Source organism: Aegilops tauschii, chromosome 3 (genome assembly GCF_002575655.3).
Source record: "Aegilops tauschii subsp. strangulata cultivar AL8/78 chromosome 3, Aet v6.0, whole genome shotgun sequence".
Classification (NCBI taxonomy): domain Eukaryota; kingdom Viridiplantae; phylum Streptophyta; class Magnoliopsida; order Poales; family Poaceae; genus Aegilops; species Aegilops tauschii.
The window spans coordinates 520,755,373-520,778,640 of NC_053037.3; the positions used below are offsets into that span (position 1 = coordinate 520,755,373).

At 46.0% G+C, this 23,268-nt stretch overlaps 2 protein-coding genes across 15 annotated transcripts; both read left to right on the forward strand.

Moving 5' to 3' along the window:
- The first annotated feature begins 414 nt into the window (after positions 1 to 414).
- LOC109743040 (uncharacterized) lies at positions 415 to 14,934 on the forward strand. Of its 14 annotated transcripts, none has more exons than XM_020302125.4 (18): positions 415 to 807; positions 1,555 to 1,676; positions 2,554 to 3,173; positions 3,265 to 3,360; positions 3,442 to 3,579; positions 3,659 to 3,727; positions 9,322 to 9,395; positions 9,501 to 9,575; positions 12,618 to 12,761; positions 12,853 to 13,126; positions 13,208 to 13,310; positions 13,417 to 13,537; positions 13,627 to 13,708; positions 13,800 to 13,968; positions 14,060 to 14,141; positions 14,239 to 14,299; positions 14,387 to 14,497; positions 14,571 to 14,934. In XM_020302125.4, the coding sequence occupies exons 3-7, from the start codon at positions 2,585 to 2,587 to the stop codon at positions 9,333 to 9,335; spliced, it is 906 nt and encodes a 301-aa protein (XP_020157714.1). In that variant the 5' UTR covers positions 415 to 807; positions 1,555 to 1,676; positions 2,554 to 2,584; the 3' UTR covers positions 9,336 to 9,395; positions 9,501 to 9,575; positions 12,618 to 12,761; positions 12,853 to 13,126; positions 13,208 to 13,310; positions 13,417 to 13,537; positions 13,627 to 13,708; positions 13,800 to 13,968; positions 14,060 to 14,141; positions 14,239 to 14,299; positions 14,387 to 14,497; positions 14,571 to 14,934. The 14 variants fall into 14 exon arrangements, 13 of the variants coding, with proteins under 13 accessions (XP_020157714.1, XP_040260496.1, XP_020157713.1 ...); XM_040404562.3 differs by having other exon boundaries at positions 12,699 to 12,761; XM_073510960.1 differs by having other exon boundaries at positions 425 to 807.
- A 2,425-nt stretch (positions 14,935 to 17,359) lies between these two features.
- LOC109743038 (beta-hexosaminidase 3) lies at positions 17,360 to 23,217 on the forward strand. Its single transcript, XM_020302117.4, has 14 exons — positions 17,360 to 18,197; positions 18,284 to 18,358; positions 18,954 to 18,989; positions 19,076 to 19,187; positions 19,474 to 19,544; positions 19,762 to 19,892; positions 20,151 to 20,216; positions 20,659 to 20,759; positions 20,965 to 21,024; positions 21,118 to 21,151; positions 21,298 to 21,396; positions 21,473 to 21,532; positions 21,766 to 22,016; positions 22,936 to 23,217. The coding sequence occupies exons 1-14, from the start codon at positions 17,895 to 17,897 to the stop codon at positions 23,100 to 23,102; spliced, it is 1,566 nt and encodes a 521-aa protein (XP_020157706.1). The 5' UTR covers positions 17,360 to 17,894; the 3' UTR covers positions 23,103 to 23,217.
- Positions 23,218 to 23,268: the final 51 nt, after the last annotated feature.

A 23,268-nucleotide genomic window follows, 5' to 3' on the forward strand; every position in this document is an offset into this window, starting at 1 on the left:
ATAGCAGAGACACATAAATCCGCCCCATCTAGAAATCTAGAAACTAGCACGACGGTGGACACCCAGTTCCCCCGCTCGGGATTCTAGACCATAGGATCTCGCTTTCGGATGACCTTGGCCGTCGGATCAAGCCCAGATCACTGCTACAATGAATAGTGATGAATAGTAGCCTCAATTCGATTTTTCTTACTGACTTTTCTTACTTCGGAATTATTTTGCTGCCTTGCTGACGTGTGGGGACCCTGCCTGGTGGGCCCCGCCGGTCAGCGTCTATGGCTGCGAGTGTGGCTAGTGCGGTTCGCCGGCGCCCTCCAGATCGCGCCACCGCCTGTAAAATTGGGTGGCCGCCGAGGGTATTTTAGACATTTCACGTGGTTAGGAAAATATCCAATAGCAAGGGCTGAGAGCCTAGCCGTCGCTCCCTTCCGCACTCTCGCGTCGCATCTCCTCCTCTCCCTCTCTCGAACCCTGACCCCGCGCTGGCACGGTCCCTGCCACGCCGCCGCTGCCGCCGCCTCCGCTCGCCGTCGCGTCCGCTCCTCCTCCACGCCCCCTTGGTGCGCCGCCGCCGCCTCCTCCGCTCGCCGTCGCGTTCTCTCCTCCTCCACGCCACCTCCCACCCCTCTCCAGCCAGCCTACTCCCTCCTCCCTTCCCTCCCCACTCCTCCCCATGTCCCTCATTGCTGCACCACGCCCTCCCCCACCTTCAAAGGCAGCCTGGACCTGATCTGGAGGAAGAAGAAGAGGAGAACAAGAAAGCTTCCCCAACTTCCCCCTTCACCAAATATTTGTGATTTGATCATAAAGGTGAGATTCCCCATCATCTATGAGCTCCTATCCTCTGTAAGTGATGATTCTTGGAGAATAGGGCTAGGATTAGGAGCCCTAGGTGAGGGAACTGGGGGGGAGGGGGGTCATTGTTGCTGCTGTTCTTAGGTATTCAGCTTCAGAAATCAGCAATTTCGAGTTCCTAGATGGCAAAATGAGAGGAGGAGCATGTGGAATGTTTTGTAGGTGTTGTTCCCACGATCGTTTTGAGTGGTCATTCACTAAATTTGGTTCAGCCGTTTAGCCATGGCGATAAAAACAAGTTGCTGGGAATCATTGTTGCTGCTGTTCTTAGGTATTCAGATTCAGAAATCAGCGATTTTGAGTTCCTAGATGTCAAAATGAGAGGAGGAGCATGTGGAATGTTTTGTAGGTGTTGTTCCCATGATCGTGTTGAGTGGTCATTCACTCAATTTGGTTCAGCCGTTTAGCCGTGGCGATAAAAACAAGTTGCTGGCTGTTTCTGCAAAGCAGTAATTTTCTCATAGCTTTTGTCCATAGTGTTTCATAATATTTGAGGGTTCAAAAATTGGTGTTATCCAATGGTATGGCTACCTGGTATCTTATAGTTCATAGATCAATTCCATTTACTTGATTCCCATGAGTATTTTTGTTACTATGAACTTCAAAAGATGGCTACTCAATATTTCTGAATATGAATACAGCAGAGCAGTTTTTGCCGTTTCTGATGTGCAGGTACTCATCCAGGGTTGTGTTGTTTTTCAGGGATCTATTTAGGGTTTGCTTGCTGGTCCATCTTGGTCGGGGTCTGTTTCTGCTCTTGGCTGCTGGGCTGGTATGTCGTGCCATTGCTGGTGCTCGAGGTTGCTTCACTCGTCTCTTTGAAGGTGATTCTTTACTCTCGCCTAGCCTCCTCTATGTCTTTCGAGGTTGTTGGGTTCACGAAGAAAGTGTTCAGAGGGTGTAGCTCTTATAGCATATCACAGAGAAAGTGTGCAAAGGGCGTGGCTCTCGTAGGTTAGGCGATCTTGTGCAGATTTTATCGTCCGTGGTTTCTTTAGTTCAGGCACGGATGAACATCAAGATGCAGAAAATGAATATAGGCTTGACTTTGGTTTTATTAGGTGTCTTAAAAATCGAGTTTGACTTTAGTTAAGGCAAGGATGAGCATCAGGATCTAATTGTGTTTGATTTACCTATTCAGTTAAGTTGAATCGGTGCTCTGGAGATGTCATGTCTAGGTTATTGCACACAGATAAGAGTTCTTATATTCCGTTACAATGATGGAGATATCCAGCATCTTTTAAAAATAATGTTACAATATTGGTTGGTTTTGGTTATCAATCCTGAATCAGAAACTTAGCAAATATAAAACATCTTCATCTGGTTGTATTTAAATATCTGCTTTACGGCGGCAGATGCTATATGCTGGGTTGATCTCCATCGCTTGTAGCTTTTAGATGTACTTTCTGGATAGGGTGTCTTCTCTTCGGGGTGGTTATCTGATGGTCGTCTTCTCCTGAGTCGGGTTGATATGCATTCAGGTTGCTGTGCATGTATACTATGATTAGTGCCTGGTTGTAATAACTCGTGGATATTCATTGTTCTTTTATTCAATGTGTATCTTATCCTTTGCCTGACCATGTTACTGGTACATGGGTATAATGTAAGATGGTTTATGCACTTGAATGCCTGATGTTATGCTATGTAGGGTTATATCGGTCCTTTTTCTAATGTTATGCGTCTTGCTTCTTATTTGCCCAGCATTCCGATATGACGTTGTCTGGTCATTGACATGGCACGTGCCCCGGTTGCGGCTCGTGGTCAAGGCGCGTTTGAAGCTGTCGCTGGGTTGGTAGGTGGTCGTGGGCGTGGCCGTGGGCGGGCTGCTGCTGGTCGTGGACGTGCCAGCGGCCGTGGAGGTTCTAATACTGGGTGTGTCCCTGTTTCTGATTGTGTTGTTGGCCGTGTGGATGCTACTCGTCGGGTGCCTGTCGCTGGAGCCCAGCCTGTCGCCAGGCGTCGGGGTCCTGCTCGGCGGGTGCCTGCCGCTGGGGCCCAGCATGTTGCCGGGCGCCGGGGTGCTGCCTGGACGGTGCCTGACGTTGGGGTCCAGCCTGTCGCCGGTCATGGGGGTGCTGCTCGGCGGGTGCCTGCCACTGTAGACCAGCCTGTCGCCGGGCGTGGGTGTGCTGCTCGGTGGGTGCCTGCCGCTGTAGACCAGCCTGTTGCCGGGCGTGGGGGTGTTGCTCGGCTGGTGACTGGCACCGGCCATGCTGTTGGACTTGGGGCTGCTGTCCCTGCTCGGCGGGTGCCTGGCGCTGGGATTGCTAGGCATTACGTGCCGCGTCAGCCTATTGGGTTTCCTCCTCGCAGGCGTACATGTAAGTCTCTGTCCGTAGTTTTTCTTCCTCCTTTTGTCTCTTAGGGTGCTCTACCAATTCCTTCATTTCCGTGTTGTTTATGACGTGGTAGGTGATGGTTGGTTTCCTTATCTGAGCTCGGCCGTGGCGGCTGCAAATCGCAGAAAACGGAAAGGGTGCGTTGAGTTTTGGCGTGCTCACTATGAAGGTGCGTGCGAGTTCTTAGTTTGTTGTTAGTTGTTGTCGTTTGGGTGTGTGGTGCCTTACCTGTTTCTGCATGTTCTGTTAGAACGTGTCGCCGACGGCACCTTGCCGAAGGATTGGCATGGTTTCTCGGTTTATGTGAGCTCGGAGGTTACCGGGGTGGATCGCAACAAACGGAAAAAGCGTAAAGTGTCGATTAGACTGCATCGTCCTGAACACGAAGGTGCATGGAATTCCTTGATTTCTTCTTGCTTTTTGTTGTTTCCACGTAGTCTCTTATTTGGTCGTACGTGTTTGGTTAGATGTTGTCAAAGGGCCTTTGCCGAAGGATTGGCAAGGTTTCTCGGTTGGATTTGCTGAGTCTCTTAAAGGTACCTACTAAAAAATCATTATTTCCCTGGTCGTGTCATTGTTGTTTTTCCTTTACGCATGGTTTGTGCCTGATAGTCTTGTGCTTTTGTAACGCCCACGATGTGGCTATATCTCCCACGTGTCGAGGCACGACTTGGAGGCATAACAGCATGGTGGTTTTGTCGTAAGAAGGGTCATCTTCACACAGTCCCAAGTAATGAACAAGAATGGGATAAAGAGTTGGCTTACAATCGCCACTTCACACAATACATAAATTAAACATACAATCAAGGTCCGACTACGGAACCAAAATAAAAGAAGACAACCCCAAATGCTAGATCCCCGATCGTCCCAACTGGGCTCCACTACTGATCAACAGGAAACGAAACATAGTAACGACCCAGGTCCTCGTCCAACTCCCACTTGAGTTCGGTTGCGTCACCTGCACTGGTATCAACGGCACCTGCAACTGTTTTGGTAGAAACTGTGAGTCACGAGGACTCAGCAATCTCACACCCGCGAGATCAAGACTATTTAAGCTTATGGGTAGGAAAGGGGCAATGAGGTGGAGCTGCAGCAAGCACTAAGCAAATATGGTGGCTAACATACGCAAATAAGAGCGAGAAGAGAAGCAACACAACGGTCGTGAAGCTAGAAGTGATCAAGAAGTGATCCTGAAACTACTTACGTCCATACATAACACAAGAACCGTGTTCACTTCCCGGACTCCGCCGAAAAGAGACCATCACGGCTACACAAACGGTTGATGCATTTTAATTAAGTCAAGTGTCAAGTTCTCTACAACCGGACATTAACAAATTCCCATCTGCCACATAACCGCGGGCACGGCTCTCGAAAGTTTATACCCTGCAGGGGTGTCCCAACTTAGCCCATCACAAGCTCTCACTGTCAACGAAGGATATTCCTTCTCCCGGGAAGACCCGATCAGACTCGGAATCCCAGTTACAAGACTTTTCGACAATGGTAAAACAAGACCAGCAAAGCCACCCGATGTGCCGACAAATCCCGATAGGAGTCGCACATATCTCGTTCTCAGGGCACACCGGATGGGCAAGACATCGGGTTGGCATAGACCCTGGTTGCCCAGGGGGCGCCGGACATCGCCGCGGTTTGGACCAGCACTCAGAGGAACACTGGCCCAGGGGGTTAAAATAAAGATGACCCTTGAGTCTGCAGAACCCAAGGGAAAAAGGCTTAGGTGGCAAATGTTAAAACCAAGATTGGGCCTTGTTGGAGGAGTTTTATTCAAAGCGAACTGTCAAGGGGGTCCCATAAATCCCCAACCGCGTAAGGAACGCAAAATCAAGGAACATAACACCGGTATGACGGAAACTAGGGCGGCAAGAGTGGAACAAAACACCAGGCATAAGGCCGAGCCTTCCACCCTTTACCAAGTATATAGATGCATTAATTAAAATAAAAGATATTGTGATATCCCAACATAATTATGTTCCAACATGGAGCAATCTTCAACTTCACCTGCAACTAACAACGCTATAAGAGGGGCTGAGCAAAAGCGGTAACATAGCCAAACAACGGTTTGCTAGGAAGGTGGGTTAGAGGCTTGACATGGCAATATGGGAGGAATGATATGACAAGTGGTAGATAGCGCGACATAGCGATAGAACGAACAACTAGCAAGCAAAGATAGAAGTGATATCGAGGGTAATGGTCATCTTGCCTGAAATCCCGCTAGGAAGAAGAACGAGTCCGTGAAGAAGACAAGCGGACGTAGTCGAACGAATCCTCACACTCCGAAACGAAACCGAAGCTAACGAGACAAGCAAACCGGAAAGAAGCAAGCAACATGGTAAACAACCATCACATAAGCATGGCATGATGCAAAATCAAGTATATGATGCATGTCCGGTTTAATGAGGCATGGCATGGCAAAGTGCAACAAACAATACTACAAATTAAGTGGAGCTCAATATGCAACTCGTTGCATATTGACGAAACACCACATCAATTATTTAGTTCTCTCTCGTTTATGTACCCAATAATATTAAATGTTATTAAACATGGCAAGGGGTGAAGCATATGAAAACTACCTATCTAGGCAAGTTTAAATGAGGCCGGAACAACAAACAACAATTCCGGAAAATCCTCATGCATATTTCGAATTTGCTACTGTTCTGCCCTAAACACAGTTTTAATGTTGTTAAACAGCAAAATAAAGTGTACCAAGTTGTTCTATGCATTTTTCCACCCCATTTACATATAAAGTTTATTAAATTTGGAGCTACGGTTATTTAGTTATGAAATAAATCATTTTAACATGGCATTTATGCAAATTAATGCAAACAACAATTTAAACATTTTAACATGGATGAAAGTGGCGTATTATGAAACTAGATGAAATCCTAAGCATTTTACATGTTTAAAACATTTTAATCTGATGCACGGTTGTTGAGTTATTATATGCATGAACATGAGGGTGCAAACTGCAAACATGCAGTTTTTCTGGAAATTAGCTAAATTCGCAGCAACAGGAAAAAAACATGAACGGGCCGAATCTGCACTTGGGCCAACAGAGCAGAGGGGCTGGAAGGTTGCTCACCCATGGGCTCGGCCCAGAAGCGGAGCGGGCTGGCCGGATCTGGAGACGCTGGAGGGGTGGCCCAGGCGAGGCCGTGCGCGGTCAATGCGGGGAGCGGGACGAGGCGCTGCTGCTCTCGTTTCTGAAGAACAGAAAGCAGCAGCAGGCAATGCAGAAGACGGCGGCAGGGGTCCTGGCGACGGGGTCGGCGGGAACCGGCCGGAACGGGCGGAACGGAGCACGGGGAGGCGGAGCTTGGCGCGGATCCATGGCGACGAGGAGGGGCGTGGTTAACACGCTCGAGGCAGGGGATCGAGCGAACCGCAGCTGCGACAGGAGCTCCTGCTGAATAAACGAGAGAGGGTTCAGAGAGAGCGCGAGAGACGGGGAGGAAGAACTGCAGGAGGAAGGAGAAGAAAGGGAAGGCACGGGGCACGGGAAACCTCGGGAGGTTGGCGCTTGGTGGTCCGGCGAGGTCCTGCGCGGGCGCTTGAGGCTGCAGGGGGGGCGCAAGGGGAGCTGCGCGAGGAGGAGGAGGCTAGCGGGGTCCTGGACGGCGACGCGGTGACTGGACGGCGAGGTAGGAGACGGCAACTTGTCCTGGTCGTGGTCGTGGTCGCCGGAAGGCGCGTTGGATCGGGAGGAGCGGCGAGCACGAGGGAGCGAGGCTGCGGTGGTCTGCAGGAGGCTGAAGAGGGAGCCCCGGAGATGGGGACGACAGGTGGACGAGGCGGCGGATCCGAGCCACTGGTGCTCCGGCGGAACAGCAGCGGCGGAGGAGCATCTGGGCACGGGGACGCAAGCTCCTCTCGACGGCCATGGCGGAGAGCTCCTGCAGGTTTTCTGGAGAAGACAGAGAGCAGGTGAGAGAGGGAACCAGAGGGAACAGGAGCAGAGGAAGCGAAGGAGAAGCAGAAGCGGGGAGGAACCATGATCGGAGTTGGAGACGAGGTGAAGCAGCGGTGGTCTCCGGCGAGGTCGGTCGAAGGCGGAGGTCTCAGGGCAGGAGAGGTCGGGTTCATGCTGCGGGGCCTCGGCGGACGGGTGGATCGAGGAGGGGATGGATTTGGTTGGCTGGTGTGTGAAATCGAGGAGGGGATGGATCCCGAGAGAGATTTGGTGGAGTGGCGGCGGCGGCTGGCTGGGAGGATGGGACATCTCCCTAAATTTTAGGGTTGATCCGTATATATAGCAGGCGGAAGGAGTTTTGGGGGCGTCTGATCGTCATCGGGCGGCTCCGGGTCAATTGGGTAGTCAAAAGAATAAACGAAAGAAGTATTTTGGTATTTCGGGGTTGATCCGAACTCAACGGTCATGACTGAGGGGATTCGGGTTCAGAGCAGTTTTCAAATGCGCACGCGAGGGGTTTGACAAAAGACACTGGAGACAAGGGGGTTTGATGGGCTCAGAGAAGAGAGAAGAGAGCGGCGGTTGATCTAAGAGCAGGTCAACAGAGGCAAAAAGGAAGCGGCCAACTACGAGCGGATGCAAGTTTTAAAACAATGACGGCAACGGAGTGCCAAATGCAATGCGAATGATGCGATGATGAATGCAACAAACAAATAAATACACACGACGATAACGGAAAACATGGAAGGCGTCTGGAGCGTCGGTCTCGGGGCGTCACAACTTTGGTGGTTGTTAGCTTGCTATGCAGATAGGTCATACTGTGGCCCTCCGGATTTCTTATGCCGGTATTGTGGTGCCTCCTTCTGGTTTGCTGAGTGTTCCAAGTCCGGGTCATCCTGGACACAACGTAAGATGGTTTACAATCGCTGTTGTAAAGGCGCTAAGGTCTATATTCCTCCCTTTAAGGATCCCCCGGCCTATCTCCGGGAGCTCCTTTGATTCGATGGTACTTCTCGTGCTAAAAAATTCATCCGGGCTATACGTGAGTACAATTGTATGTTCGCTTTTACTTCGATGGGTGCTACCGTTGAACGCTCTTTTGGTGGCAGCCGTGGGCCTAAGATCTTCAAGATCAGTGGTCAAGTGTCTCATCGTATTGGTTCGCTGGTGCCCAGTGGTGTTGATGCTCCTAAGTTTGCTGAGTTGTACATACATGACCCCGCTAATGAGATTAGACATAGGATGAATGCTTTAAATCCGGACGATAAACCTACTGGGGGGTCGATGAGAGTATTGTGGTTGGCCTTAGAGATATGCTTAATGAGTCTAACCCATTGGTACAGACCTTTAGGGAGGCGAGTAAGATGATAGAGGATCGCGACCTATCGAGGATATCTCGATTCGTATTATAGGGCTTTCAGAGGGTGATAATCCACAATTTAGCTTGCCTACAACTACTGGGCTTGCTGCTTTGGTTGTCGGTGGTGGGTTCACGTTAGAGGCGTCTTCCCGGGATATTGTTGTCCGCAGTCGTTCTGATGGTTTGCAGCAGATATCTTCTCTGAACACTGCGTTCATGCCTCTGCAATACCCGTTGCTTTTTCCTTATGGTGAGAGGGGGTTCCAGATTGATGTTCCTCACCTGATTGTTCCTGAAGAAGGTGATGATGATGGGGCCGTAGATCCTGATCCTGCACCTGGAAGTCCGTCTGTTGAGGCGTCTTCTTCGTATCCTTCTGGGGGTGGTGACTCGGACACGAATAGTCGGAATAGGATGACCATGCAAGATTACTATCGTTTTATGTGCCATTACAAAGGTGATCAGCCCAATCCATATATATGCTATGGTCTCCTCTCCTCCCAGTCCGTTGTTGATGCACGCGCGTGCATCGATGAGAGTAGACTGTGGTATATCATAAGAAATCAGGACATGTTCAGATCAGAGCATATGCAGGGTATTACCGATGCAGTAGGTGATGGGTGTGTAGATGGCGACGTTGTTGGAAAGAGGACCATTGTGCCCTCCAGTCACATGGGTGGTCGTCGTTATTTTAATGAGAACTTCCATGATGGCATTGCCATTTGTCGGGTGCATGGTGCACCAGACGTATTTACCACTTTCACTTGTAATCCCAAGTGGCCCGAGATCACCGCTGCATTAGAGCCAGGGCAGGCGCCTTCTGATAGGGCAGATGTTGTTGTTAGGGTCTATCACATGAAGCTTGCCGAGTACTTGGATGAGATCAAGTCAGGCCGGGCTTTTGGCCCCATTAAAGCTGGTACTATGTGCTGCTGTGCTTTGTGTGTGGTCGGTGTTTCTCACCGGCCTTTTATTTATTTTGCTTGCTGGTCTGGCTGACTTATCTTTTTTATTTCCTTTTCAGTCCTATATACCGTTGAGTTCCAGAAGCGTGGGCTGCCACACGCGCATATACTTGTCTGGCGGATAGGGGGCAACGGTGAGATTGGTGTTGAAAATATTAATTCATTAATATCTGCTGAGATACCTGATGCGTTGCTTGATCCTCTAGGGTATGCTTTAGTTTCCGAGTTTATGATGCACGGTCCGTGTGGTGAAATGAACGATAAATGTGTCTGCATGAAAAAAGGTGTTTGTTCTAAATATTTTCCAAAGGATTTTAGAGATGCTACTGTCATTGATGATAACGGGTTTGTCTTATATCGACGTCGCGATGACGGTCGAAGTAAAAATGGTCACTTTCTTGACAATAGGCATGTTGTTCCTTATAATATGGCGATGCTCAAGAAATTTCAGGGTCATATAAATGTAGAGTGGTGTAATAAGACACAAGTGATGAAATACCTCTTCAAGTACGTCACCAAGGGTGCTGATTACTCTAAGGTCATGTTAGAAAGGTTAAAAAAATTGACTAAATCTGGTTGTCGTAGAGTGGACGAGGTTCAGGAGTATTTGATATGTCGTTATATATGTGAGTATGATGCATTATGGCGCATATTTGGGTTTGAGATACACTTTAAAATGCCGTCGGTTCAAAGGCTCACTGTTCATATGCCTGGCATGAATACTGTCTACTATCGTGCTGGTGCTGACCTCACGAAAATTGTTGGTTCTGACTTCTTGCAAAAGACTATGCTTACCGAATGGTTTGTTGCGAATGAGATGTTCGAAGAAGCTCGGTCATTGACGTACTGTGATTTTCCAATTGCTTGGACATGGGATGTTAAAAGTAGGTCATGGCATCCAAGGGGTAGGGGTGAAAAGATTGGCCGCGTATATTATGTGCATCCTTTGAGTGGTGAATTGTATTATTTACGCATGCTTTTGATGATTGTTAAGGGGGCTAGGTCTTTCGAAGATCTCCGAACGTATGCTGGTCGTCTTTATCACACCTTTAAAGAGGCTTGCGCTGCGCGTGGTTTATTAGGAGATGATAGTGAGTGGTACACAGCGTTTGATGAAGCGGTTGTCTGGGGGTTTGGGCATCGGCTTAGGCAGCTGTTTGTGACCATGCTCATGCATTGTTCTATCAGGGATGAACTGGGTTTCTTTGAACGTTATTGTGTTAGCATGTACGATGATATCCAGTATAGGTTGCGTCACGCCCTGGGTAATCGAAATTATGTTGTTCCTCCTGACAGACTAAGAGATATGCTTCTCGATGAGCTGGCCGACGTTTTTTTGAAACACGGTTCTGATATAAGAAACTTTAATTTACCGCCCCGCTCTTGCGAAGGTGAACAATCAGATGATAATCGTCTAATCCGTGAGGAATTGTCTTATGATGCATGTGCTTTAGCAGAACAGTCCTTAGTTATGTTTGATAGTTTAAATGAGGACCAGTTGTTTGCTTATAAGACGATTGTGGGGTGCGTACAGGCGGGGGAACCAGGCTTTTTTTTTGTCTCTGGGTACGGCGGTACTGGGAAGACTTACCTGTGGAGTGCAATATGTGCTTTCCTTAGGGGTGAGAGGAAGATAGTGCTTACTGTTGCATCGTCCGGCATTGCATCGCTGTTGTTGCCTGGTGGGAGGACTGCTCATTCTCGCTTTAAAATACCTATTCTTCTTGAGGATAATACACAATGTGATATTAAAAGAGGTTATATGCTTTGTAAGTTGATGATGGTATCTTCGCTTGTTATTTGGGACGAGGCGCTTATGACACACAGGAAATGCTTTGAGGCCGTAGATAGAACGTTGCGTGATGTCCTCTCTGTGGGTAATCCAGATCTTGCAGATGTTCCGTTCGGTGGAATAGTAATGGTCTTGGGTGGTGACCTTAGACAAATCTTACCGGTCGTCGAGGGAGGTACTAGGCCTCAGATTATTGATGCAGCGATCACAAATTCCCCGCTGTGGCGCTCTGTTCGGAAATTGTCGCTTTCTATTAACATGCGCTTATTTGTCCCTGGGGCGGATATTCAGGCGCGGCAGGATGTTGCCTTGTTTAGCAGATGGGTTCTAGATATGGGGGAGGGGAAGCTGCCTGTTACAAAGCGAGGTGATGATGTCGAGGCTTCTTGGATACAGATACCGGACGACCTCTTGGTTCATACGACCGGTGACCCAATAGCTGCTATTGTTTCTTCTGTCTATGGTGATTTTTTACTCAACTACCTATACTCTGGCTACTTGCAAGAGAGAGCCATTTTAGCTCCTACCAACGACCATGCTGAGGATATTAATGACTATATTATTAGATTGGTTCCTACTGATAGCAGGGACTATTTAAGTGTTGATTCTATTGACGACTCTGCAGATTCTGTTAGAGACAAAGAAGTTTATTATCCAGTTGAGTACCTGAATGCAACTAAAATTATAAACTTCCCAAACCATAGACTGACTCTTAAGGTTGGTGTTCCAATTATGCTTCTTAGAAACCTTAGCCAGGCAAATGGTTTGTGTAACGGTACCCGGCTGATCGTAAAAGAATTGGGCGACCGGCTTATCAAGGCTGTTATTATGACTGGCTCCAATGTGGGTGATACCGTTTATATCCCCGGGATTGAGTTATTGGCGAAGAAAGGAAACGCACCCTTTGTGCTTAGGCGACGCCAGTTTCCTGTTCGTTTGTGCTATGCCATGACAATCAATAAGAGCCAGGGACAGACCATGTCTGCTGTTGGCATATATCTTAAGGGTCATGTTTTTACGCACGGGCAGCTGTATGTGGCAGTGTCTCGTGTTACTTCAAGAGCTTCTTTGAAAATCCTTATATTAGATGCTAATGGAACCTGTGGTTCTGAGACCAAAAACATTGTTTTTCCTGAGGTCTTTCGGGCCGCAGGGATGGCCTAGGTTTGTATACGACGCCGGTCTTCATTTTGGTAGTCAGTGGCATGCTTTTGTGAGTTGGATGATATCTTGTTACACGGCATTTGGCGATGGCTGAATAAGTGTGTTCCGTATGGTGGGGTTGATATTTTGAGTGTTTGCATGTATTGGCGTGGCTTATGTCATACTGGTTTATTTAGTTTAACGGTGGTCGTGTGTTTTGGTGATGACCCTTTTGTTGTAGATGGCGATGGCTGGTCTGCAGTCTCTTGTTGTCGGGGACAGGAACTTGACCATCCGTGTGTATGTTTCGCGTTTGTGGCAGCACTGTGGAGACGCTGATGACGGTCCTATCAAACACACTGACATGGTCCTTTTGGATGCCCAGGTATATGATTTCTCCAGCCTCGGCGCCTGCATTGATTGTAATTTTCTTCAGCCTTCTATGCTTGGTAATTGATGCATGTTTTTCTTGGCAGGGCAACCACATCTATGCTGAGATTGGTGAGAAGCTTGTGCCTAAGTTTATGGGCAAACTGAAGGCGGGATGTGCATATGACATTTCACAGTTCTTGGTGTTCCTGAACAAACCTTGTTTCAAGCCTGTCTATGCGATACACATGATCAGGTTCAATAGGTTCAGTACGGCCGATCCTAATACTGATCCAGAAGCTCAGTTTCCCTTCTGCACCTACTCACTCACTAAATTGTCATGCCTCCCCGCACCTCTCGAGACACCTGAATTCTTCACAGGTGTGTTGCCTACATGATCATTGTCTTCGTTTGTTTGTTGTGTGTGCCCGTAAGATGTTTTCCTTTTCTCTGGTTGTCTAGATGTGCTCGGCGTTATCACTGGTGTATCCGATGTTGTTCAGTATCATAGCTCGAGCAGGAGCGAGCCTTCCACAAAGCGTTGTATCAGTATCATGGACCTAAGGTATGCCATCTTGCCCTGTCAGGTGCTTGTTGTTTGTGTTGTTGTCTCTATTAGCCTGCCATTGCTTTCAGTATATTTTGTTTATATTTTGTGCAATGGGTGCCAGATAACTGTTGTGCTCTGCGGCGAACGTGCTACAACCTTTCAGGGAGACTACATTATCGAGCTGGGCTCGACTGAACCAGTGGTTGCACTATTTGTTGGAACTCTGGTGAAGGCCTATGAAGGTAAGAACTCTTGTTAGGTTGACTAGATGGCTACTCTTTTGCCCATGTCTGTTTATGTGACGTGCTATGTCTTTGGTTGCGGTCTGTAGGTCGAAGGGGTGTGAGCAGAAGTGCAGCGTGTCGGTGGTACATAAATGATGACACTTCTGAGATGATAGACTTCCATAAGAGGTACATGCTATCCGTCTATCTCCGCGCTAATTATGTGCTGTCCTTTGCCTGATTTGGTCATATGCTTATGTTCTTGATCTTATTGCTAAAGGCTCCAGGGCAAGTTCTCTCCTGTAGAAAAGATTGTCCTCCAGGGACAGACAACAGCTATGCATTTGCCTTGACCGTATTGATCTACTGCCGCATGTATTTTTTTTCTATGAACTTACCACCCCTGAAGGAAAGAAGAGTAATTCCTCCCCGACCTCAGTCAACAAAAGGTATGAGCTGTTCCAACAAAAATGATCCAAGATGGCGTAAACAAACGATTCTAGATATGTGATGTGAATTTGTTGGGTCTGTGACCTGCAGTGTCGGTATAAAGAGAGGGCCAGCAAGTGGTCTACCTAAGTCTGTGTTGTGTAAACCCTTGTTTTCCGATGGCCGTGCTCAGGTATTTCCTTTCGTTTGCTTGGTGAAAATACATCCAAACCTATTCACATGGTTGTTTGATGGTCAATTGACAAGGAATATTCGTTTATGCCTGCTAGGGGCTCGAAAAACTGGATGACGCTCTGCTGATCTCGGTGGTGAGCTTGCTGCTACGTTGAGGTATCTGGGTGTGGGTTGATACGAGTGTTTAACAATATATGCATCATTTTTCTACTTCTTGTACATAATTGTTATTTGTTCTTGAAGCAAATCAACTGAAAGCCTGGCGGCGGATGAAGACGAGACGTCCGCGACTAAAAGGGCCAAGCTGTAGTCCAAACGGCCCTAGGCGGATTATTATTTTGGTGTGTCAGCTAGGTACCTTTTATATCGTCGGTCGCCTCCTATGTTGTACACGATTTGGCTCTTACTTGAACTTGTGTTATTGCAGGACCACGGTGTGTTGGTTAGATGTGCTCTCGCATTGATGGTCTAGCGAATGGACGTCTCGACGTGTGTTAGATGGTGAAGCTTCTTCCTAGGTCCATCGTCCCTTTTGTCGTGCCGTATTGCTTGCGATGCGATGTTCCGTTACACCGACCCCAGAAAACTTTAATGTGGTGCTTGTGAAAGACCAGCCGCTGTTGGTACTATGATCAGCATTGGCCTTCTATTTTGTGTGGTGTTTGTTTAGCTCTTGGTTGCTAACGATGTATGGTAAGTGCCATGAGATGGTGCTTCTGATGGATTAACTACTCCGTGGTTGATGTAAGTTATGAACCAGTTAAGCTGTGGCTCTAATGTTGGTTTTCTAATCCGTTTACTGTGTCGTATCATACGTTTTATTTCCTATATATGTTGTGTGCTCTGTTCTGTCTTCGGACTTATGCCGATACCATCAGTAATAGACCTGTGTGTACCTTGCTTTCTTTGAGCATCTATTAAATTAGTACTTGAATGCATATGCTAAGTCTGGGCTACCACTAAGCAAGGAACTAACGTTGGGACCGGCACCCCGCACCAAGGCGCGCTCCCGATCTAGTGTTTGTGGTACGTGTGCTTGCGCTGATACGACGTATCGATTGAGATGGGATGACACTGTTGATCAAAGAATAATACGGTGGCTGTTAAATGACTACAGGTTGAAATACAAGCGAATACTACGCGTCTGCCGCTGATCGCAAGCTAGCCTAACGCGCAGGATAGCGAGCGCCAGGCAGCTCGGCCACCAAACGGCATTTTCGCTCTCCCATGGACTATATTTAACCAGTTAATTTCGACTCTAAATTTCAAAAGGAAGTTGTACTCTTTATCATCCGACATCCTTTGAAGAAATCAGTAGTTAAGGGGTACCCTCACTCCCTCACAAGTGCTCATTGGATGTGTGACACTTCTCGCAGCCTCCGAGTTTTCATTTTTTTCGTAGATTCGCTTTTCAAGACGTTTTATTTCTTGAGCCGTGCGTCTAAATCATAAACCGTTTTCACAGTTGAATTTCTCATGTCGAGATCTTCAAAACTAGATCCCATGTTAATAAGTAGTTTTGACGGACCTTTTTCACGAAAAAAACCAGAAAACAGAAATCAAGAAAAAAATCAAAATCCAAAAAAAGAACCGAAAATACCAAAATTTGGAACCGCACAAAACCTTAACCCGGTGGCCTTTTTTCGGCAAACATAGTTGTGATTTTCCCTTTTCAAAAAGGGCATGTTGTGTTTTTCTTCTTTTCAGACAACATGGTTGTGCTTCTCACGAAAGCACAAGCTATGTTTTTCCGAGGAAGCACAAATGTGCTTTTCTCATTTCAGGAAGCACAAATATGCTTCTCGTGAAATCACAGGCTTTGCTTTTTTTAAGGGAAGCATAGTTACGGTTTTACCTTTCCAGAGAAGCACATGAACTGTATTTTTTTCCTTTTCTTTCGGGGAAGCACAATTATGCTTTTCCCTTTTAGTCTCACGGAAAAGCATGGCTTTTTTTTGGGGGGGGGGGGGGGGGGGAGGGGGGGTCTATCAAAGCCCTGGAAACCAAGGAAAAACAGAAACACATGCAAAAGGAAAAAAAGAAATCTAGAGAGAGCGCTCAGCGCGTGACACATGGCAACGTCTAAGCACACCACTTGTCATGCTCCAGGCCTAGAATAGTGATTACTACAGTTGTCCTGAAGGGGTGCCCCTTATCTAGTCCTTCCCCTCTTTAACGACATCTCGAAGACTAGGTAACATTGTGTCAAAGACCGAGCTCGATGTTGTGGTCCAGTAAAAACCATCTTGGCAACAAACATAGACCGATTCCGTGCCATTCCCCAAGGCGGCACCAGGGCGTTACCTGATCCACCCAAGAACCTCTTTGCGGCCACTCTCTCGCCGCCACTACCGCTGATCTCGGCCGCGATTGCAGCAGGCCCATCTGCCGAAGGTGGCTAGGGGTTGGGGCAGCGACAACTGGCAGGAGCGGATATGGTTGTTTCTATTGTTTGCTAATCGCAGATTAGATGCTTTGGGTTTTTTTTACTCACCTACCATAGGTTTGGTCTTATATGACTTTACTATTTGCTAGCGTATTTTTTTATACACGTGTGTTCGTGTTTGCTATGTGCATTCTAACTATGCAGAGGTCAGGCATGTGTTCATTGTGATTATATCCTCTTGATGCTCCATTTTGAGCCAATAAAATTCACCCTTTTATAAAAAAGTAAACCCCGTTTTGACGATATCCGGCCCAGCAAAACAAAACTGGGCTGCAGCTGAGCGCAAGACAAGTGTGCCAACCGGCCTCTTTATTTTGTGCAAGAGCAGCCTGGACGGCCTGACGCAACCTCGTGCACCATCACACTTGGACTTCAACGAGACACCTGCCGCGTTACGCACCAGCAGCTGAGTGAAACAAACAAACTCAAAACTTTCATACCACTTCCTACCGTTTCCTTGGTTTGTTTCTCAATCCTGTTGCCGTCGGCGTCGAGTCACAGCTACCAGACCAGATTGGACCGGAGGTCGGAGGAAGGCCAACAAGCCATGACTCGCTCTGAATCTGAAAGCGCGGCACCATGACCACGAGTGACAGACAGCGTGAACGCCCAATGGCAGCAGCATGCCTGACCTACCCCAACGGCCCCCCTCTCCCTCTCCCTCTCCCTCTCCCTCTCCCTCTTCTCACACTGACCGCATCCGGCGTGCTCCCCCCAATTTGCCAAATCCAAGCAAAAACGGATGGAACCTGCCATACAGCCAACCAAAGAATAATCAGATATATGTCCACATTTCACAGAAGATGAACATAAGCACGGCACGCTAAATATAAAAAAATGTAGAATCAGCATGACATGACAACAGCAACAAATTACTACAGAACACTTGAAATGAAATTTGGAAGCCTGCTTTCACAAACCTGATTCCTCCAAGCTATATATACATAGGGGAGCAGGTGAGCTCTCCTCGCCCGGCCATCCGTACCAAAATTAGCCGTGCTACTTGCCAGGCCGTCCGTACCTGTTTTGGGTCACCAAATGCAATGTGCGCCGGACCTGCCCATGCCATTTCCTCCCTCCATCTAACCACTCTCCACGCCACTCTCACCCGCTCTTCATTTACCCTCCCCGCCTCACGCTCCTCCTCCTCTACCTCCTCGTCACTCGTCCCTGTCCCAAGATAGCAGCCCAGCACAAACTCTCATGGTCATTCTCTTCCAAAAGTGAGACAGCAAAAATGGAGGGTTTTCTACTCGCCTCGCGCTTCCACTAGTTGCCGCATCATCATCTGTTCCCTTCGCGAAGATGGCGCCAGCTCTGCGGCTCCTCCTCGCGTTCCTGGCAATTGGATCCTGCACAGCTGCTGACCACGTCGACCTGTGGCCGATGCCCAAGACGGTGTCCCACGGGACGCAGAGGCTCTACGTCAGCAACAACGCCACCATGTCGATGGCGGGAAGCAAGTATTCCGACGGCAAGGCGATCCTCAAGGACGCCTTCCAGAGGATGCTTGATTTGATGAAGCTGAACCACAACGCTGACGGTGCAAACCCAAGCTCCTCCCTGCTTACCGGTGTTAATATCGTCGTTCTTTCGACACAAGATGAGGTAACCTGCTCTCATTTCATCTCATGAACTGCGAGTTCCCTTACTAACTGCAGATGTCTGACTCTGTTGCTGTTCATCCTCTGCAGCTCGGCTTTGAGGTAGACGAGTCATACAACCTGACTGTTCCCACAATAGGAGAGCCACTGCATGCGCAGATTGAGGTCAGTGAAAGCTGATTGCTTCATCTTGTGAAAATTCCTAATATGATGCTCTGGAAAGACATCAGAACTTACTTGGTTGCTTTACTTCTAGTTACTGCAACTCCTCTCTTCTCTGTGATAATTGCCTGACAGAGTATCCTGCCTACAGAGAAATAAACCATACAGTTACTGTTCTATACACAAACAACAGACTTCAGATGTGGCATAGAGTTGCATGCTACTAGCAGTATTTTAAACATGCTTACTTTGCAAAACATAACCCAGTTGCTTTTTCGATGAAGATAAAACCCAGTTGCTACATACACAATGCTTCAATAGAATTTGAATAGGCAAGTTATTACATAATACGGAGTATATCACAAGGCATGAAGGTAGTTTTCTCTTTTGTGCTTCACCGCATTCCAGCATCTCTTGTGACATGCATAATGCTGTAACCTGGTTACCAACAAATAATTGCTAGTATTGGTAATGCCCTGCATGTTCTTCAGCTTATGGAATGAATGATGTGTTCAAACTTATGAAAGATGCAAGCCGACGCAAATAGCATGATACGATTCATAAAAATAATTGATGCCACCTTTGCAATATTTTGTAGGCTCAAACAGTTTTTGGAGCACTTCACGCCTTACAGGTAACTTACTACTCCAGTATGATTTTCTGGACACTAAACTAAATCTTCTTTGAGGTGATCCAACAGTAAATTATTTGTGAATGCAGACATTTAGCCAACTGTGTCACTTTGAGTTCACATCAAGGCTTATTGGACTCAACTCAGCTCCGTGGATGATTAGTGATGCGCCCAGATTTCCTTACCGAGGCCTTCTTATTGGTGAGATACAGTGTGATATTATCTAACTTTCGCCCTACAAGCAGTTATTGTATTCCATTAACTAGAAGCAGAACCTTGTTTTCGTTCAAAAAAAGAAGCAGAACCTTGAAATTATTTCTTTTTATTGAAGGAATTTTTTTAAATGAGCAGCCACATAAAAAAACTCAGTTCTATGCCAAAATTCTCTCATAGGCTTCTATATGTTAAATCTTATTAATACGCCCATCCTGCTCATGATTATTGCACTGCTGATTATCAATACTAACTTGTGTTTGGACGCGTGCAGATACCTCAAGGCATTATCTTCCTCTCGCGACAATTAAAGGAGTGATTGATGCAATGACATACAGTAAACTGGTAGGTCTGATGACCATTTAATACTACTCCTCTGTACCGAAATACTTGTAGTTGGGGGAAACTAGTACAAGTTCCCCCAACTACAAGTATTTGGGTACAGAGGGAGTAATTGCGTGACTGATAAGTTGCATGAGACTTCAAAATATCATTGCGTTTATGTTTTCTCCACATTAGTTTTCATTATGATACCATGCACTCTTACTCTATCGTCATGCAGAACGTTCTCCATTGGCATATCGTGGATGAGCAGTCATTTCCGATTGAAATACCTTCATACCCAAAACTGTGGAACGGTTCATACTCTTATTCTGAGAGATACACAATGCCTGATGCCATCGACATCGTACGGTGTGTTTTGTTTTCATTTCCATATTCATATTACAATTCTTGGCTTGAAATTTGTTTATATCACAGCAAAGAAAGCTAACAGGTGTATTTTCTTACAATCGTAATTCACATCTGCACTTACAGTGTAAATACTGCAGCATGAAGAAATGGCATAGATAATAGATTCCATTATCTACTAACTTAGATACGCACATAGCTAGATACGCAGTTATGAAGCTATGACACTAGAAATAATATAGCTAATCCATAACTTTGCAGATATGCTGAAAAAAGAGGTGTAAATGTCTTGGCCGAGATTGATGTTCCTGGGCATGCTCGCTCATGGTAAGACATTCCACTCTGTCAGTAATGTATATTGAAAATAGGCAAGATTGACTCCCATGCGCTTCAATTGGTTGGCATTTGCTGGATCATACTCTAAATTGATAATTTGCTCATGTACATTACAAAATCATGACTGTTGCTAGAACACGTCAGACCAATTAAAATATTTCACATTAGTGTTTAGAAGACACAGCGGGTTTGAAAATGCTGGCTTCCTAATGCCCCGCAAACAATTATAAACTTTGTATCTGCAAAGCTAAGGAACCAACCTTGACTTGCATACAGTCCACAATTCCGTGATGTCTTCTGTAGCAAAAAGGCACATTTTATCCAGTGAGCGTAGAGTCAAGATGCCTTATTGGAGTTCAAATGTGCAACTTAATTTATATAGTCTGCATAGCAATAAGCATGGCTGAAAGTTGTAGATGTTGCACTTTTTCAGGGGTGTTGGCTACCCAGAATTGTGGCCATCAGATAGCTGCAGAGAACCGCTTGATGTCAGTAACAACTTTACCTTCAAAGTTATTGATGGTATTCTTTCAGGTGATGAATCATACTAGTTTTGTTGGCAACAGTGGAGTTAGGTTCTTCATTTGTTTATTCAAAAGACCATTTATCCGGAGGGTGTGTTCCAAAAGAAACCAGTGACCAATGCACATAATATATAGTGGTTACATTATCTAGATTCAGTAGCTATTGGCAAATATTAGTCAACAGTCTAAATGGATTCTTAACTCTTTTCTTTCAGATTTTAGCAAGGTTTTCAAATTCAAATTTGTCCACTTAGGAGGTGATGAAGTCAATACAAGTAAGACGAAGCATTGCTTTTACAGTTTTCATAGTATTACTGAACAGTGAACCTATAGATTAACTCCATTTTATCTTTTCCTTTGAATTTCAGGCTGCTGGACTGAAACACCCCACATTAAGGAATGGTACATTCTTATCAACATAAGAGAACTCAAAATCGATAACTTTGCCTGATGTGCTTCCATACCATGTTATCAACGCAAAAGCAAATCAGTCATTTTTTTTTGTATCAGCCAGTTAATCTAATGATCATCCTTTTCATGGCACACAGGTTGAATAATAACCACATGAATGTGTCAGACGCATACAGATATTTTGTGTTGAGAGCCCAAAAGATAGCAATATCACATGGATACGAAGTCATTAACTGGTATACCTATTAGTTGAAAATTTCACAGGGTCGATAGAATTCTTAACCCTTAACAGACACCATTCCATGTTTGCAGGGAAGAAACGTTTAACAACTTCGGAGATAAGTTGGACCGTAAAACCGTGGTGCATAACTGGTACTTCCTCAATCATGAAAAGGGCTCTGTTGGAAACTGTAGAATAATACATGCATGCACAAAGAATCAGTGATGAATCTTCAATGTACTGTAGGACTTAAAATGGAATTAGACTCATTTACAAGCTTATCATTGTTCTTGACATTTATGCTCACAGTAAAGTAAGATATAGCATCTCAGACACTTGTTGCTGGTGTCAGTAACTAACAACCCATATGCTCATAAATTAACAGGCTTGGGGGGGATGTAGCACCAAAAGTGGTTGCTGCAGGGCTGAGATGCATAGTAAGCAACCAGGATAAGTGGTACCTAGATCACTTGGATGCCACATGGGAAGGATTTTACCTGAATGAACCCCTGAAAGGAATCAACAACACAGAACAGCAACGGTTGGTTATTGGTGGTGAGGTTTGCATGTGGGGAGAGCAAATCGATGCATCAGATATTGAACAAACTATTTGGCCACGTGCTGCAGCAGCTGCAGGTAAGTAATACAAATAGTTTCAGATTCATAATCTATGCCTTGAAATGTTTCGAACTCAGAGCATGCATTGTGTTATCAAAACATTATCTTAGTTAGTTATATGATATGATCAACTACATTGCATTCCTTCATGATTAAAGGGACACTATACCATGTCGCCTGATTAGACATATTCAAATCGGTTATGTTGATGCAATATAATGGTATACTTGGAATGATAGCTTCCTCTCTGCATATGCACACGCGATGGATGTCTGAATGAAAAAATTGAGCACACTCAGAAACGTGTAATATTCCTATTCCCATATAGTGCAATTGAATATATCAGCTAAGTGTGCAATGCTCAGGTCTGTTCCATGCTTATGAAGAGAAAACCCAAGCACGGCATCAATTATCGAGGGCATAAATAGTTTAGCACATTGCTGAGCAGTTAAAGATGATTGCATTCACACTTTTCCATTGGGAGGGCTGGCATCCTAATTCCTCATGAATGCTCATAACAAAATTCCTCTTGCTATACCCTATATATCGGCATCTTACTTAGGGGGTGTTTGGTTCAGGGACTTTTTAGTCCTAGAGACTAGAAAAAGTCCCTAAAAAGTCCCTAGGAACCAAACGGGAGGGACTTTTTCTACAGGGACTAGAAAAAGACTCTACTAGAGTCTTTTTTGATTAGTCCCTGGGACTAGAAAAAGTCCTAGGACTTCTGAACCAAACACCCCCTTAAGAGCATGCTTTACAGCTACAGAAGCAGAACCTATATGCAATCTTGTCGATTCTGATATTCCTTTTCTGTGCTGTTAATATTATTCATCATTAGATGCATGAATGCAGTGCCTTCTCTATGACATTTTTTTTTGCGACTGCTCTATGACATATTTTGACTCACCAATATACTTCAAACTGTTTTGGCTTGAAGAGAGACTGTGGAGTCCACTTGAGCAGATTGCTGAAGACACCAGGTCAGCCACATCAAGACTGTCACGCTTCAGGTGTTTGCTGAATCAGAGAGGGGTAGCTGCTGCACCATTAGCTGGCAATGGTCGTACAGCACCATATGAACCTGGTCCCTGTGTAAGGCAATAGGATATTCATAGCAAAACTGGAAGTAGCATTCAAAGAGGATACACGTCATTTCACAAGTGTTAGCTCAGCATTATGAATCTGAAGTAGTTATATGGTTGTGTAGACTATAGAAGGTTTCAGTGAGTCCTTACTCTCTTCTTTATGTATTTCTGCCCCTCTCCAGTTT

Coding starts and splice junctions, on each gene's coding strand:
- LOC109743040 (XM_020302120.4), top strand. CDS start 2,585: ATGGCACGTGCCCCGGTTGCGGCTCGTGGTCAAGGCGCGTTTGAAGCT. Junction 3,174..3,264: donor TCCTCCTCGCAGGCGTACAT/GTAAGTCTCTGT, acceptor ATGACGTGGTAG/GTGATGGTTGGTTTCCTTAT. Junction 3,361..3,441: donor TTGGCGTGCTCACTATGAAG/GTGCGTGCGAGT, acceptor ATGTTCTGTTAG/AACGTGTCGCCGACGGCACC.
- LOC109743038 (XM_020302117.4), top strand. CDS start 17,895: ATGGCGCCAGCTCTGCGGCTCCTCCTCGCGTTCCTGGCAATTGGATCC. Junction 19,893..20,150: donor GATGCCATCGACATCGTACG/GTGTGTTTTGTT, acceptor ATAACTTTGCAG/ATATGCTGAAAAAAGAGGTG. Junction 21,152..21,297: donor ACACCCCACATTAAGGAATG/GTACATTCTTAT, acceptor CATGGCACACAG/GTTGAATAATAACCACATGA.